The 17,275-nt window shown below is 36.4% G+C and overlaps 1 protein-coding gene across 1 annotated transcript; it reads right to left on the minus strand.

Annotated features, from left to right (window-relative positions):
* Positions 1-14,448: 14,448 nt before the first annotated feature.
* Positions 14,449-15,992, minus strand: LOC132611906 (uncharacterized). Its single transcript, XM_060326263.1, has 3 exons — positions 15,590-15,992; positions 15,418-15,490; positions 14,449-14,905 (listed from the first exon to the last, which is right to left on the minus strand). The coding sequence occupies exons 1-3, from the start codon at positions 15,990-15,992 to the stop codon at positions 14,449-14,451; spliced, it is 933 nt and encodes a 310-aa protein (XP_060182246.1).
* Between the last annotated feature and the right edge of the window lie 1,283 nt (positions 15,993-17,275).

The following is a 17,275-nucleotide window of genomic DNA, read 5'->3' on the forward strand; positions in this document are numbered from 1 at the left end:
TCATATGGAAGAGTGACAATATGTCTTTTTCTGTCCCAAAAAGCATTAGGGTGATCACTACAAATTTGTAGAGAAAATTGATTTTTAATAAACTCAATTTTTTCCTGCAATTTAGGATTTTGTAAAATATCTTCAATTTGAAGAGTATAAATTTCTTGTTTAAGAAAATTGATTTGTTGATGTTTCTTCATCAGCCTATCTTTGATTTCATTTAAAATCCTTGAAAAAGGTTCAGTTATAAACTGGAATTTGATAGGTTTTTCATTATAGGTTCCTATAAAACCTTTGTCATCCATCCATTGGATAAGAAATAATTTATGGATGAATGGGGTTCCCAAAATAACTTGGTTTGAAATATCTTTTACCAATACAAAGCTTTCAGGAATACAAAATTTGTCTTGGCAAATATAAGCTTTGGGTAATTTATAAGTAATACCCATTTTTTGGCCACTAGCAGACCGTAAACTATGAGTAGTTTTTTAAAAATATTTTGATGGAATTAATCCTTCTTGAATACAACTTAGATCTGCTCCACTATCAACTAGAGCAGTGAATTCTTTTTTGAAATTATAATCTATTAGAAGAGTAATTTTTATAAAAAATTTGAAAGAAGTAATAGTTTCTAATTTTATTAAAAAATTAGAACTGGGATTACTACTTTCTCCTTCCTCCGTAGTAACTGCTTCTACGGTGTTATCAACTGGTAAATCTTCCATCGTATTATAAACTGGTGTTTCTATGATTTGTTTTCCTTTCCCTTCTAGTTGCGAGACCCTATGATCTAGAGTAAATTGGTGTCTGCTAAGGGTGGAAATTTCTTGCTTAAGGTTATGAACCTCTCTTTCTAAGTCTTGAGTGGTTGCCGGTGTACTTATGATATGTCGGCATTCTTGGAGGAGTTTTTTGACTCCAGCCATAGTATAAGGTTCTCTAATTTCTACAGCAGTTGGTTCTTCTTGGGGCTGCTGTTTTGAACCTATTTGGTCTATGATTTGGGACCTAAGATTGGGATCCTTAATATATTTAAGGAGGTCAAAGAGGTTATTACCATCTAAAACATGAAGACTGTTTTCACTAAATTGGGAAACAAGTTTATAAAACTCATCTTCTTCCTTGGATTTGACACAAGGTTGCCCTAATTGGCATGGTTGACACTCATCTGAGCTGTTGAGATATAACTCTCTTCATCTAATACCCTAATATCTTCATCTGAAGAGGGGTTGGAAGAACTATCACTTTCCTTACCGGAATCATTTTCTGGTTCTGGGTCTGAGTTTAATAAAATCTTATATAACGATTCTCTAAGGTCATCATCTATGTTAAGGGCTTTAATTGTTTTCCTTAACCTTACAATTTTTATAAAAATGACCTGCTCTGCCACACTTATAACAGGCTTTGGGATTTTGGATTTAATAAAATCCTTCCTTTCCTTAAAAGTCTTTTTGCGCCTAGCTCTTTTCTGTAAGCGCTTCTCTTTCCATTGTTGGAAGTCTTTATATTTTTTCTTATGCCTATGAGGCGTTTTTGAAGATTGTGGAACATCTAATCCAAACTGTCCACAAAATTCTCCTAACTGTTGTCTTTCATTTAGACCATGGTGCTTGATTTGCTGATTTAGCCTAATTTCATTACATAAGGCTAATCCTTCCTGCATACAAGTACCAATTAGATTTCCATAAGTATAAGTATCATAATTAATACTTCTATTCCCTTTACTAAGAGCTTTTCTAACTCTTTCTGCAAAAAGAGAAGGGAGTCCATCTATAAATTTGGACTTTCAGTGAGAGTCATTACTCTCTGGTAATTCCATGACCCTGCAAAGAAAAACATCTTTATACCACCTGATTGTGGTTAGGGTCTTACATCTGAGGTTTTGAAGCATGGTACGGATAGATTCACTATTATCGGACCATCTTCCTGAAAAATGTTCAACAATATTAATAACCAGTGTATAAACTGCATTAGCTACTGGTGCTTCATGACCAGTCTCTTGTTTAACAGCTCCTAAAATTGAATTACGCTGTGTAGCAGTTAGATAATTATCCCACCAACCTTTTAATTGGCCAGTGAAACCAGCTATAATCATATCCGCAATAACTCTTTCAGTATTTTTATGAACTTTGCAGATAGTGCTGTACATTAACATTGTATGAATAGTACAATAAATTTGACTTTCAGTATAACCGTCAATATTCCATTAATATATTTCCTTACCACTATAACTGTTGGAAATAACATGTTCATGCTCCTCTAATAAAACATCTTGAGGAGTTGGTCGAGGATAGTAGTACATTCTCTGGGTAGGCTTAACAACATAATATTCATCAATTTTATTAATATCTGATGCTATGCGAGCCTTATAGTCAATATTAGACAAATATTCATCATCCTCTGCTATTAAAGGACTAAGTTTTAGACCTTTAAACTTTTCATCCAAAAGTTTTTCTAAATCTGATAAATGTTTTAATTTAAAATCATGAATTTAAGGAGGAGGCTGTATACTTGGAGTAGCAACAACTTCCTTCTGTTTTTCTTTATCAGAAACTGATGTCTTATTAAGACAAGTTAAAAGTTTATCGACTTTTTCATGTAGTGAAAATATTTGTTCACCCAACATATTCATATAAATATTAGAATAATTTTGTTGCCTTATTACCATATTAATATGGCTGGTAAATATAGGCAAATTTTCAGTTTCCAGTAATTTTGAAAATGCTGAAAAGTGCAAAGTTTTATCATCTTTGCCTATCTGAAAAGTTTGTTGTGGAGGAAATACAGTATGAATGATCTCTCCATTAGACAATTTATAATCTCTTTCTAGGACAGAGAGATAATCAGCAAAATATTTTACCATAAACCAAGGCACAAAAGATATAATCTGGTTTGCTTTGGAAAGGTCTTTATAAAACTCATTTTGGAAAACTATTGTTTCCTCTGGTTTAAAATTATCAAAAAACCATTTTCTAAATGATTCCCATTTGGGAATATTAAATTCTTTATTGATTTGCAATCTTGCGGGTGATCCCCGACTAAAATTAAATTTTTGGACTTGATCCATTAAATAGTTGGAAAATCCATATCTGACTCAGTTAATTCTGGGACCTGGGTACCAGTAACAATATTATCCTGGTTAATTTTAAATTACTAATTCTATTAGAATCAGTATCTTTTATTTGAGAAGTAGAGGCTCTTGATGGAGTCTGTACAATATAATCAATAGGTGATATATAAGATCTGTTAGAAGACATAGATCTAGGTATACGAGATCAAACACTATTATATTCATTACCTTCTAAAGCTTCTGGTTCATGGAACCTTAATCTGATTGTCCCATCTGGGGCTTGTTCAATTTCTGATATTTCAGTAGAAATATTTTGAGGAGGTGCTGCTCCTTCAATGACCCACTCTTTTGGGAATTCTATTTCTTCCCACTTGATAGGTCTTCTAGTCATAATATTAGACTTACCAAAATTGGTTTCTATTAAAACAGTTTCATTTTTAAAATCCATGATTTTACACATAGGATTCAACGTATATAATGGTTTATAATATATTCGATAGCAAATACATATTACTTCTGTACCTGGCATATAATCGTAACCATGCAGTTTGATACTTAATATTAAAGCATCTAAAGAATTTTCATCTTGCAACGATACCTGCAAGTTAGGATAAGCATTAAAATAAACTGGACCATAAGCCAAACTTGTTTGGACCGTCCCTATAAGGGATTTTTTCCAGTTTCGATTTCTTCCATCTATCTTAGGAATCGTCCATTTATTAAGGAGATCCAATTCTTGAGGAGTATCATATTCCTCCTTTTTACTGTTTTTAACAGTTCTTTTACGATTTATAAAATTCATAGTATTAAAGCGTTGAATTACATCACCTATTACTACTGGAACACCATGGCTCTGATACCATTAAAACAGCAGGATCGCGCCGCCGCATGATGTCATCTAGGTAACAACAGTTTTACTAGGTTACCGACCCTGGCGTTGGGGTTGTTCCTTCCAGAACAAGTCCAACAAACGCCCTAAAACGCCATCCTCGGCTAAGCGGGCTAACAACAGGACCACCGCCTGGTTATGAACAGTCCGCCTGGGTCAGCCTCTACCTAACCTTGAACATCATATTTTGGCTTTGATCATGATGCATTAAAGCATTATTACCATGATCTCAGTAGTCTAGTGTGACGTAATTCAACGGAGTATTTAGCCTATTAGGCTAAACATGAACTGAATTAAAATAAAGAAATTAAAGGAAAAATAAAATTTATACCTTAAAGATGAAAGTTGTGCTCCGCAGAAGGAGATTTATATAAAGAAACTTTTTATTTATATGAAAAGATTTTTACAAGGGAGAGAGCTGGAGAGAGCTTGTGCTTGGGGGTTCCAAGGCTTGTGATAAATTATAAACTCCTTAATAAAGTTTTAAAATGGATTAGATATCCTATTCCTAATAAAAAGGATTTACTGGATCGCCTTCATAATGCGATCATATTTTCAAAATTTTATTTAAAATCAGGTTATTGGCAGATCCAAATAGCCGAAGCAGATAAATATAAAACTGCTTTTAATGTTCCAATTGGGCAATTCGAATGGAATGTTATGCCCTTTGGGCTAAAGAATGCCCCTTCAGAATTTCAAAAAATTATGAATGATATTTTTATGGCTTATAGCAATTTATTATTATCTAGAGAATCATACTTTAAGTACATAACCTAACAAGACAGAGACATATAGCCATTTTCAATCTACAAACATATTCAAAACTAAGCAGAATATTAAATGCTAAAAAAAAATGAAGTAAACTAAATTAAGGTTTACCTTTTACACGCGCAGCCAAGGGAAGAATGGATTTGAGAGCCTCGGTGCTACCAAATCAACAAACCCAGCCACACACAAAGAAAAATAAAGCAAATGAGGAACAAATGTTTCAACTAAAACCCAACTCTTTAGTTCAGGTTTTCTAAAATTATTTTGACTAGGAAGTCTTTTGAAAAAAAGCTAAGTTTTTCACTTCCTCTTTCTAAAACTTCTTTTTATATCCCTTTCCTTACTATTTTTCCAGTTTTCAACCTTTTTTCTCTCAAAAGTCAGCTCCCTTTTGTGCAAAGAATGGGGTTCCATTTATAGAACCCCGAAGTTTGAAACGAAGTCCACAGACACTGATGTGGGACAAAGATTTACCAACAAACCAACGGTTTAGATCAACACAAGTGAATATATGGCCAGATCTGGCCCTCTTGGGTCGATCTGGCCTAATGAAAATGGACCAATAGCAAAATACCAACAAAAATAATCGTAAAAGCAACAAATAAAGATGATCTTGACAAGAAATTGGAAGACAATATAATAAAGGACGGATTTTACCATATTCGGGTAAATTAGAGCATGAAAATCGAGTAAACATTGAACTTTCACCATTATGGGCATGCACTCACTGCGCATGTCAGCCCAGACATGTGTACGCACCATTTTTGGCATGAGAGAGGTGAGGATTCAAGGGGCGGCAGCTAGGGTTTGCAGAAATGGTAAGAGAGAGAGAGGCTGGGTAGGGTCGAAAGAAAAGGGAAATGAGAAAATGAGGGGTGGGGGGCCTGATTTTTTTTGCATTAAAGGATTTGGGCCGGGTCACAGCCTGGTTTGGGCTGGACTCGGTCCAAATCCGTGTCTTAATTTAAATGGCTCTCTTGTATACACCAAGTGTATATATGCATATACCTTGTGTATATGTATATGTATACTTGGTGTATACGCGTGCATATATAAAACAAGAATTTAGAGAAAACATTAAAATTGAAAAAGTATTACTTATATACAAATTAAGCCGTAATTATTTTATAAAAATAATTAAAGAAAAGTCGATCAAAATTATTTATGGGCCTAAAATGTCCTTTAATGGATTAACCTGTATAATTAAAACACTAAACTATATAATTAGAAACAACAAATAAATAAATTAAACTGGTTTATTGGAAATAAATCGTTAATAGGCCTATTTTGCAAAATAACTCTATTTTCTGTAAATCATGATTTGGCTAATTTAATTAAAAAATATATTTGTAAAAGATCAATTTGCAGTAATCACCACTTAATTAATTAATTGACCTAATTGAAACATTCATGGGTAATTATACTTATTTTTGATAAATCCTATAGATTATATAAAAATTAGAAATTTAAAGGGTGAAAATGGTTAATTATCTAAATTATTCAAATTACTCAGACTTTTACAAAGATTAAAAATGAAGTATTTGCAAAAAATTTAATAGTTTTAAAATAACTAACTAAATGAAAATCCTTCTTCTTTTCTAATAAAATCTCATAAAATAGTTATAAAAATACTCATTAATTTCTAAATAAATTTATGATGCATGAGAATCTCTTTTATTAAGAAGAAATATTAGCCTGGACGATTTATAACAAATCATTTAAGGCCTTAGAAATGCTCAGTTCATTCATTTATTACCCGGGTACTCTGAGTGATTAAAATATATTAGGGGAGGTCAAAAATTAGGTGTCAACAGTTACTCTGAATCAGGTTTGTGATAAGGTGCCATCTATTACTTATGGCAATATTGGAGATAAGAAACCTTGAAGTGATCAGGTGGAGGAAGATGCAGATATTTCTAGCGATAAGGAAGCTGATAAGAGTCAATCTCTTGCCTCAATCACATCCTCACAAGAGATTAATCAGATGTTTGAGAAGGTTGTTGACGTTTTTGACATGGGAAATAATGGAACTGATGTGCATTCTAGGGAGAGGGTACAAGATAATGATGATGTCCTTGTAAAAGGACTAGCTGATAGTGCGAAGGTTGGTCAAGAGGTAGACACTCTGCCATCAGGCCAGAAAATTCAAAGGGAGGGCAACTATGCGACTCCAAGTGTTCAGAAGCAAAGCAAACCACCTGATAAATCAGGTACCAGCTAAAGGAGTGCATCTAGACAAGTTGGATCAGGTGGGAAAGTAATGAGTCATAACAAAAAATAAGGGCAGTGCAATTTAGCAACAAGTGATTCAACATGATTCTGGTTCATCCAAAAAGAATCAAAATCAAGTTGCAATCTCTCAAAGAAACAAAGGAAGTCTGCAGGTTGCAATGCTATGAGAGGTGAGGAGGGGAAAATTGACCTTGTTGAGGAATCTACAGCTCAAAACTTCATGAATGCAGCAAGAGAAGGCGATTTTTCACCTAAACATGTAGAAAAAATGGTTGGAAAAGGTAGGAAGAAGGTTGTAAAAGAAAATACTGCTTCTCAGGTTCTTGGGGTGCACACAAGGAGAACTGCATCTTAATCCAACATTTAGTGATCATGAATATACTAATTTGGAATATAAGGTCAGTAAATACTAAAAAAGCCTTTAAGAGACCTTTGACAATGCATAATAGACATCATTTCTTTCTTATTGGCTTGATGGAACCTTTCCAACAAGCTTATAAGATGGAATCATATAGGAGGTGGCTTGGGCTTTAAGCTGCTATTGCTAATGTGTCTGGCAAGATTTGGGCTTTTGTGGATAAAGAGTATGAAGCTACAATATTTATTGACAGTGTGCGACAACTTACTTTGAAGCTAATTAACTAGGATCTTGATATAGAGTTGGTGGTTACTTTAGTTTATGCTAAATGTGACAGAACTGAGAGAGTAGAACTGTGGGATTCCTTGTCTTATTTGGCCTCAGATATGAAATTACCTTGGCTTGTTGGAGGTGATTTTAATATTATTGTTGATGAGGAAGAGAAATATAGTGGGTTGCCAGTATCACTAGCTGAGGTTGAAGACTTTAGACACTGTATTCAGACCTGCAATTTGACAGATTTGGGGTAAAAGGAAGTATTTAAACAGGGTGGAATGGGAGAGGTGGTGATGATTATGTTCAAAAGACTTGACAAGTGTCTGGGTAGTTTTGAATTGCAAGAGCTGTATCCAGGACTAGAGGTGAGTCATTGGATAAAAAATGGATCAGATCATTCTCCCATGTTGCTTGCTTTCAAAAAAGAATTACCACAGTTCAAGAAGTCATTTAAATTTCTGAACTTCTGGACCAAACATGAATCTTTCATGGATGTGGTTAAGGAAAATTGAAACATTGAAGTTGAGGGCAATTCTTTCTGGAGATTTAATTTAAGAATAAAGAATACGAGGAATGTGTTGTCAGCTTGGAGTAGATCCACTTATGGAGATTTTTTTCAGAAAGTAACAAACATGGAGGAGGTTATCAGGGCTCAAGAAGCTATGTTTGAAGCAAATCCTTCATTTGTGAATAGAGAAAAACTCAACAAAGTTAATGCTGAATATACACAAATGTTAGCTATTGAGGAAGAATATTGGAAGCAAAGGCTGGGATGTCTTGGTTCCATGATGGGGATAAGAATTCCAAATTCTTTCATGCTCAAGTCAATGGTAGAAGGAAGTTCTCGCAACTTAGAAGAATTCAAAGCAGTGGTGGTGTATGGTTGGAGACTGATCAGGAAATTTCTAATGAGGCAGTTAGATTCTACCAGGATCAATTTTATGAAACTACTATTCCTACTGAGTTTAACATTCTTCATCATGTAGATCCTATCATAATTGCAGAACAAAACCAGATGCTGGTGGCTATGCCTATCATATAAGAGGTGAAAGATATTTTTTTTGGCCTGAATCCTACATGTGTTGGTGGACCTAATGGATATACAGGTTTGTTTTTTCAAACTTGTTGGGAGGTGTTTGGAAATGATATTTTCATGATGGTACTTTCTTTGTTTCAAGGAAAAGAACTTTCAAGGTATGTGACACATACCAACCTTGTTCTATTGCCAAAGAAGAAGGATGTACAGACTTTTAGTGGCATGAGGCCAATCAGCCTTAGTAATTTCATTAACAAGGTATTCTCAAGGGTGATTCATAACAGACTGGCAACTTTATTACCTGACTTGACTCTCCAAACCAAGCAAGATTTATAAAGGGGAGGAGTATAGTTGAGAATATATTGTTGACATAAGAGATTATTACAGATATGAGGCTAAGAGCTAAAAGAAGTAATAAGCAGTTAGTTTCTAATGTAGTTATGAAGTTGGATATGACTAAAGCCTATGATAGGCTGTCATGGGGATTCTTGACTAGAGTTCTGAGGAAAATGGGATTTGGAGAGAAAATTATTGGCCATATATGGGAGTTTGTTGCTAATAATTGGTATTCAGTGTTGATCAATGGTCAACCACATGGAATTTTTCACTCCACTAGAGGTGTTAAACAAGGTGATCCACTGTCACCTACCTTGTTTATAAAAACTGCAGAAGTTCTTTCAAGAGCCTTGAATTCATTGCATCAAATCCAGGATTATGTGGATTTGGTATGTCAAATTGGAGTCCAAGAATCAATCATTTATGCTATGCAGATGATACCATTATTTTTGCATTAGCTTGTGAGATGTCTTTGCCAATGATCATGGAGGTACTTGTAGACTATAAAAAGGCTTCAGGACAGTTGATTAATAAGGCAAAAAGTGCAATGTACTTTCAGAGGGTTGAAAGGATAACAAGTATTGGAAAGAAGGCTTTTCCTATAATATATCTAGGCTGTCCTATTTATTATAGTAGGGCTAAGATGTCATTCTATTTAGCATTAATCACAAAAATAAGGGGCAAGTTGCAAGGTTGGAAAGGGAAGTTACTCTCATTTGGTGGAAGAGTAGTATTGTTGAAGCATGTCCTACAAGATATGCCCATGCATTTGTTATCTGCAATATATACTCCATCCTTTGTGGCTAAGAAATTACACAAGATTTTTGCTTAGTTCTTTTGGAGCAACTCTAATGGAGAATGGAGAAGACATTGGTCTAGATGGCACACAGTATGCTTACCTCAATAGAAAGGTGGTCTTGGGTTTAGATCTTTGAATGACATGTCCTTGGATTTATTTGCCAAGCTTTGGTGGAACTTCAGGACCAAGCCTTCCTTATGGAGTGCATTTATGGGAGATAAGTACCTCAAGAAGAATAACTCAATTTCGGTTCCTTGAAAACAAGGATCATTGGTCTGGAGGAAAATGTTGAAGGCTAGAGATCATATTGATCATCATATATGGTGGCAGTTGAGGATGAGATCTTCTTCGTTTTGGTTTGACAACTGGACTGGTGCTGGTCCCTTGTATTTCATAACTCTACTTGACTTTTATTGCAATGAGGATATTCAGAATGTGAGTAATGTTGTAACACAAGGAAAATGGAATGAAGTTACTTTGAGAAAAAATTTGCCTGCAGAACTGGCAGATTTTATCATCAATGAGATCAAACCTCCTGCAAGAGAAGGTGAAATTGATAAACCATGGTGGATGCTTGAGCTTAATGGGGAATTCCAGTGAATTCAGCATGGGATCTTGTTAGAAGTAGGGGTGAAAAGCTGGAGGTGTACAGCAAGATTTGGGTTAAAGGACTTCCATTCAAAATAGCATTCACTATGTGGAGAATTTGGCATTTTAAAGTACCTTTGGATGATGTAGTGAAGAGTTGGGGATATAATCTTCCATCAAAATGTTTGTCTTGTCCTGCTGAGCCTAAAGAGAAGACTGTTCCACATATTTTCTTAAGGTTTGAGGTTGCAAAAGAACTTGGACTTACTTTTCTTCTTATGCAGGATTGAATATTGCAGGAATGCACTTACATCAAGTCATCATGACCTGGTGGACTGCTGATGTTTTGTCAAGAGTGAAGCAACTGTTTTATGCAGTCCCTTCTATCATTATATGGCAGTTGTGGAAGAAGAGAAAAGGAGATATGCATAACAACAAGGTCTCAAATGCAAGGGTATTATATCAAGCCTCCACTAACATACAACAACTAGTGAAGATTAGAAAACCTAGCATCAAGAATGTACCATATAAGTGGGCTGATACTCTTAAAATCTTGGACCAAGTTAAGCCAAAACTCCAAGTGCCTCAAGTCTTGTGGAAACTGCTTCCTGATGATTGGTGGAAATGTAATATTGATGGTGCTACTAGGGGAAATATTGGTAGGAGTAGTTATGCATTTTGTGTAAGAGATAATAATGGTGATTTAATGCATGCAAGAGCTAAGGAAATGGGAGAAGCTACAAATACAGAATCAGAAGCTATGACACTGTTGGAAGCTGCTAACTACTGTTTGTACAAGCATATGTATTCATTTATCTTGGAAATATATTCAATGATGATGAAAAAGATTCTAGATAGAGAATGGAGACCACCATGGAATATTGCGTATGTTGTAGAAGAATTGCTTGAGATAGCAGACAATGCTGATGTTAAAGTTCTGCATATTTTAAGGGAAGGCAATCAGCTTGCAGATCATCTAGCCAATGTTGCTCTTGAAGTTGGGGAGGTGGTGGCTAATAACTTTGCAGACCTAGACTCAAAAGGGAAAAGGATTCTTAATAGTGACAAGCCTCTATGTTCCTATTTAAGAATCAAGACAAAAAGAAGATATTGATGGTGGATGCTGATATGGTGATGGGGATCAACATGTCTCATCTTGCTCAAGTCCTTTTGGAGGAGAGTAAGGCGGGAATTTTTACTACTAATATGGTTTTCTTTTTTGCAGGTTACAACTTCATAAAGGATGGCACATATGCATAAAGGAAGAAAGCAGGAGCATCAACAATTTGAAATTAATTACATACAACTGTGTCATTGATCTTGTTCATCATGGAAATGAGATGACTCAGATGAGATGCAAGAAATTTTGTAACAATGCCTTTTTGATCCTTGCACAGGATATGATAAGTAAGCATCTAATTCAGTGCAAATCAAGGATAATTGACAGATTTCAACACTGGATATCAAGGATTCTATTTTGGAAGGACATGACTTGGCACTGGTTTTTATTTGGAAGTTGCTGCAGTAGGAGTACAATGAATCTACAGGATTCAATCATGTCAAAATCCTTATGGAGGATGGCATGAGGGTATTAAAAAACTCAGGGTTCTCTTGTGCAGAAATTCAAAAGACTCAGTGTTCTCACAGGTTTAGAGCAGGAACTGTAGGAGATCATCAGTGTGTCATTGATCCTAATCATATTGGACATGATGTGATACACATCTACTTGGATACAGTTCTTTTTTTTCACGGATTCACTTATCAATTTCTGGTGATTTGAAGCCTAGGTATACTTGGATACATGATTTGTATATTGGCAAGCTCTTATGTAGTGGTATTAGCACTTTGTGCTCAGTCTACAGTTAATTGTCATTACATGGACCATGTTTTGATCAAGTGGAGGACATAAGCACTAGTTCTACAGAGTTGTAGACAGGAAGGCTGATTCAATGGTGCATCAAGGGTTCAACCTTGGGGACACTGTTTGAATTTGGCCATGGCAGCTACATCTACTCATGTAATAGATAGACACAAGATATGCTGCAGCATACTCATTGTATATTGTGGTATATCATCTGTATATTACAAAGGTATTCAAATATTTTTTATTCTCAGGTTGTATCCAGTTTTCACCAGCACACATGGGAGATTAGAGGCTGATATACATGAATATGCCACTGATATACAACATCCAGTTGAGTGTACTGTGCAGTTTTCTCAGAATTTCACACAAGATGCAGTGCAAACTCATCCTACATGGTGCATGGAATATGCAAGGCTCTATAGATTATATTCAAGCAACTTTGGCCTTAGTTATTTTCTTACAGTTCTTAGGCTTGTTTTAGTACTAGTTTTGGCTTTATGTAGTATCAATTTGGGACAACCTAGTCCTAGTTTGATCATTAGTTTATTTTTTGCATTTCTATTAGCCATCTTGGCCACAATTGTAAAGACTATGTGTTTGTGTTTTGAGAAAAATTTGTAAATCCAGCCCTAGGCCTTCAAAATCCTAGTGGTTAAAAAAAACTGTACTGGGTGTCACCATCTGCGAATCGCAGGTGTTGTCACCTAACTCTTATATTTTTCTTAATTTTTCTGTTAGCACCTGCGTCAGAGGTGCGAAACGCAGGTTGAACCTGCATCTCGCAGATGATGCTCGCAAGTGCTGCATGCCATTTTTCAACTAGCTTTCTTTCCTTTTTTTTTAATGAATAAACATCACACAACACACATACACTTGACGAATTCCCTTAAGTAGATTGTCACACGGTCTATCACTGGGATAAGTCACGAACTTGTTTGGAAAAAGGACAATTTATTTAATGAAAAACACCTATCAGTTTGCTTAAGACCCCCCCCCCCCCCCCTCCAAAATCGATGCATACAACATATTACCAAACATTTGGGGGGTATGTGGATTCTAACACATTCAATAACAGTTGCGTACTCAAGGATTCCCCATTTGCTACTCTTATTATCCCAAAACAACATTTGCCACATATTGAATCTAATTGAAACACAACTATTCATTGAGGCATTTTAACAAACAAGTTGTGCACAATTATGAAACTTGCAAGAATATCGACTCACTGGGTACTCAAGACTTTCTCACTTTCTTATCAAAAGCAATTCCCAACAATTTATCAACATACCAATCATACAAATTAACTATGGGTACTCAATAATTCCCCAAAACAAAAAAGTCACTGGTTTGGTCGGGTTGAAGTGGCCCGCGACAGTCCCTTACCTGCACCACTTGCGAAACATTGGTTCTAACACAGGCATGACCTACAAAATGCAGGTGGTGTCATTGTGCCGCTTGTGGTTACAGAGATTTCACCAATTCAAGCTTTATTTTTGGTCAATCTACGAGATGCAGGTGATAACGCAAGCACAACCTGCCAGTCACAGGTGATGATGCACGTTGTGCCCCTGAGCACTTTGCTAATTTTCCCTTCTTTGTATATTCCATCTCACTCCTACGCACTTAAACAAACATAAAAAATATCACGAAAATAAAAAATCAAAAAACATAAAAGTAAAATCTTAGGTTACCTCCCAAGAAGCGCTTGATTTAACGCTGCGGCACGACAATTTTACCCATTTCACGGTTCATTGAGGTAGATGACCTCAATTATCTTCACTTCATTAGGTAAGCCCAAGTAGTGCTTAACCCGCTACCCATTCATTTTGATTCGATCTCCACTTGGGCACACAATTTTAAGTGCTTTATGTGGGGACACTTGGGCGACTTCGAAGAGACTGGACCATTTGGATTTCAATTTTCCGGGAAACAACCGAAGTATTGAATTAAACAACAAAACACTATCCCCTGGGCTGAATACTCTTTTCAAGATCTTCTTATCATGAAAGTGTTTTATGCGGGCCTTGTAGAGTGAAGAGCTAACATATGCTCTAAATTAAAATTCATCTAGCTCATTAATTTGTTCCATACTCAAGTGTGAGGCATCACCCATTCTAGATTCAACTTTTTCAAAGCCCACAATGCCTTATGCTCAAGTCCCACTTGGAGATGACAAGCTTTCCCCAACACCAATTGGTAAGGAGACATGCCAATTGGTGTCTTGTAGGCCATTTGGTAAGCCTATAATGCATCATCCAATTTCTTTGACCAATCGGTCCTATTTGCATTCACCGTCTTGGAGAGGATGCTCTTGATCTCCATATTTGACACCTCAACTTGATCACTTGTTTTGGGACGATAGGGGGTGGCAACTTTATGTTTGACTCCATATTTTTCAAGAAGAGTCTTGAACAACTGGTTGTTAAAAAAAGAGCCTTCATCACTAATGATTGCCCTTGGAGTACCAAACCTTAAGAAGATGTTCTTTTTCAAGAATGCGGTGACACTTCTTCCTTCATAATTTGGAAGAGCCACAGCTTCATTCCACTTGGATAGGTAGTCAACAACCACAAGGATGTACTTGTTATTGTAGGAACTCCCAAATGTACTCATGAAGTCAATCCCCCAAACATCAAATAGTTCAACTTCAAGAATTGGTGTCATCGGTAGCTCATGCCTTCTTGAGAATCCTCCATGTCTTTGACATTGATCACAAGCTTTCATAAATTTATGGGCATCTTAGTATCTGAGGGCCAATAGAAGCCACTTTGAAATTTTTTAGTCGCCGTCCTTGAGCTACTATGGTGTCTACGCAGGGGTGAAGAATGACAATCCTCAATGATAGGCGTCACCTCTACTTTGGGAATGCACCGCCTTATGATGTTGTCGGCACAAACCCGGAATAGATATGGCTCATCCCAATAGAACTTTCCGACGTCATTCAAAAACTTCTTCTTTTGGAGGAAATACATAATATCCAGCGTGATGTCACTACCATGATAGTTTCCAAAGTCGACATACCATGGGATCATATCATGCGACATTTCCCTTACTTGCTCATTAGAAAATGTTTCATTGATTTCAAGGCCATCCGATGGGTGCCCACCTTGTTCAAGGCAAGACAAATGGTCCGCCACTTGGTTTTCACATCCTTTCCTATCCTTGACCTCAAAGTCAAACTCTTGCAATAGAAGGACCTAACGTATTAACCTCAGTTTTGCATCTTTCTTAGCCATGAGGTAACGGAGGGCCGCATGATCGGTGTGAACAACCACTTGAGTTCCTAACAAATAAGTACAAAATTTTTCAAAAGCAAAAACAATTGGAAGCAACACTTGTTCGGTAATGGTGTAATTCATTTGAGCCCCATTTAGAGTTTTACTTGCATAATAAATGGGGTGGAAAATATTTTCATGCCTTTGGCCAAGAACGACCTCCATTGCAAAGCCACTAGCATCACACATTAGTTCAAACAGTTTAGACCAATCCGGAGCAATGATGATAGGTGACGAAGTGAGCTTTTCTTTTAAGCACTCAAAAGCTTCGAGACAAGAATCATTAAACACAAACTTGGTTTCTTTTTCCAACAATTTGCATAGAGGGTTGGCCACCTTTGAGAAATCCTTGACAAGTCTCCGATAGAATCCAACATGGCCTAGGAAGCTTTGGACATCTTTGATGGTACTAGAAGGGGGAGGCTTAGTAATGACTTCGATCTTTGCTTTATCAACCTCTATCCCATTTTCCAAAATTTTGTGACCAAGCACAATCCCCACCTTCACCATAAAGTGACATTTTTCCTAATTGAGAACCAAGTTTGTTTCTTTACATTTCTTCAAGACTTGAGCTAGATTTCCAAGCAATGATCAAAAGAATCCCCAACCACAGAGAAGTCGTCCATGAATATTTCAATGGACTCCTCAACCATGTCGGAGAAGATCGACATCATGCAATATTGGAAAGTTGCGGGTGCATTGTACAAACCAAAGGGCATCCTCTTTAAAGCAAAAGTCCCATAAGGACAAGTAAAAGTTGTCTTATCTTTCCTCGGGAGCAATAGTGATTTGGTTGTACCCTGAATAGACATCTAAAAAGCAATAGAAGGTCTTCCCCGCAAGCCTATCAAGAATTTGGTCCATGAAAGGCATTGGGAAGTGATCCTTCTTGGTCCAATGGTTTAGCTTTCGGTAATCCATACAAACTCTCCAACAGGTAACCGTGTGTGTTGGGATCAATTCATTCTTCTCGTTAGGAACCACGGTTATACCTTCATTTTTAGGCACACATTGCACCGGACTTACCCATAGACTATCCGAGATTGGATAAACCACTCTGGCCTCTAACTACTTGATAATTTCTTTCTGACCACTTCTTGCATATGACGATTTAACCTCCTCTGATATTCAATACTTGGCATATATTTCTCATCAAGCTAAATTTTATGGGTGCAAATACCGGGAGGAATCCCTTGAATATTCGTAGTAGACCAACCAATTGCCCTCTTAAATCTCTGCAATATTACCAACAATCTTTCAATTTGCTCTTTGGTTAATCACGAAAAAATAATAATGGGCAAGGTGTTCTTAGGACCAAGAAATTCATACCTTAAATGTGAAGGGAGAGGTTTGAGTTCCAAAGCAGGTGGTTCAATGATGGATGGCTTTGTGGGAGGAGTTTCTCAGTTCTCCAAATCAAGATAAAGTTTCTCGGGGTTGTAGTTGTAAGACCCCAAACCTATCAAGGCATTTATCGTCTTCTCAAATTCTTCATAATTCTCCCTATCATAGTTCATAAACACTGTCGCCAAGATCTCACCAACATATTCTTGCTAAATGGTAGTCTCTATCGCTTCATCAATAGTACCAATCACCGATACCACACTCATATCCGCCGGTTGCTTCATGAATTTACAAATATGGAATGTGATTTCGTCATTGTTCATCCCAAATTTAAGGTCACCCGTTTTAACATCAATAAGAGCTCGTCCGGTGGCTTGGAATGGTCACCCCAATATAATGTGGACCTCAAAGTCAACCTCACAATCTAATATAACACAGTCGACTGGAAA

This window comes from Lycium barbarum, chromosome 9 (assembly GCF_019175385.1).
Source record: "Lycium barbarum isolate Lr01 chromosome 9, ASM1917538v2, whole genome shotgun sequence".
In the NCBI taxonomy this organism is placed as follows: Eukaryota; Viridiplantae; Streptophyta; class Magnoliopsida; order Solanales; family Solanaceae; genus Lycium; species Lycium barbarum.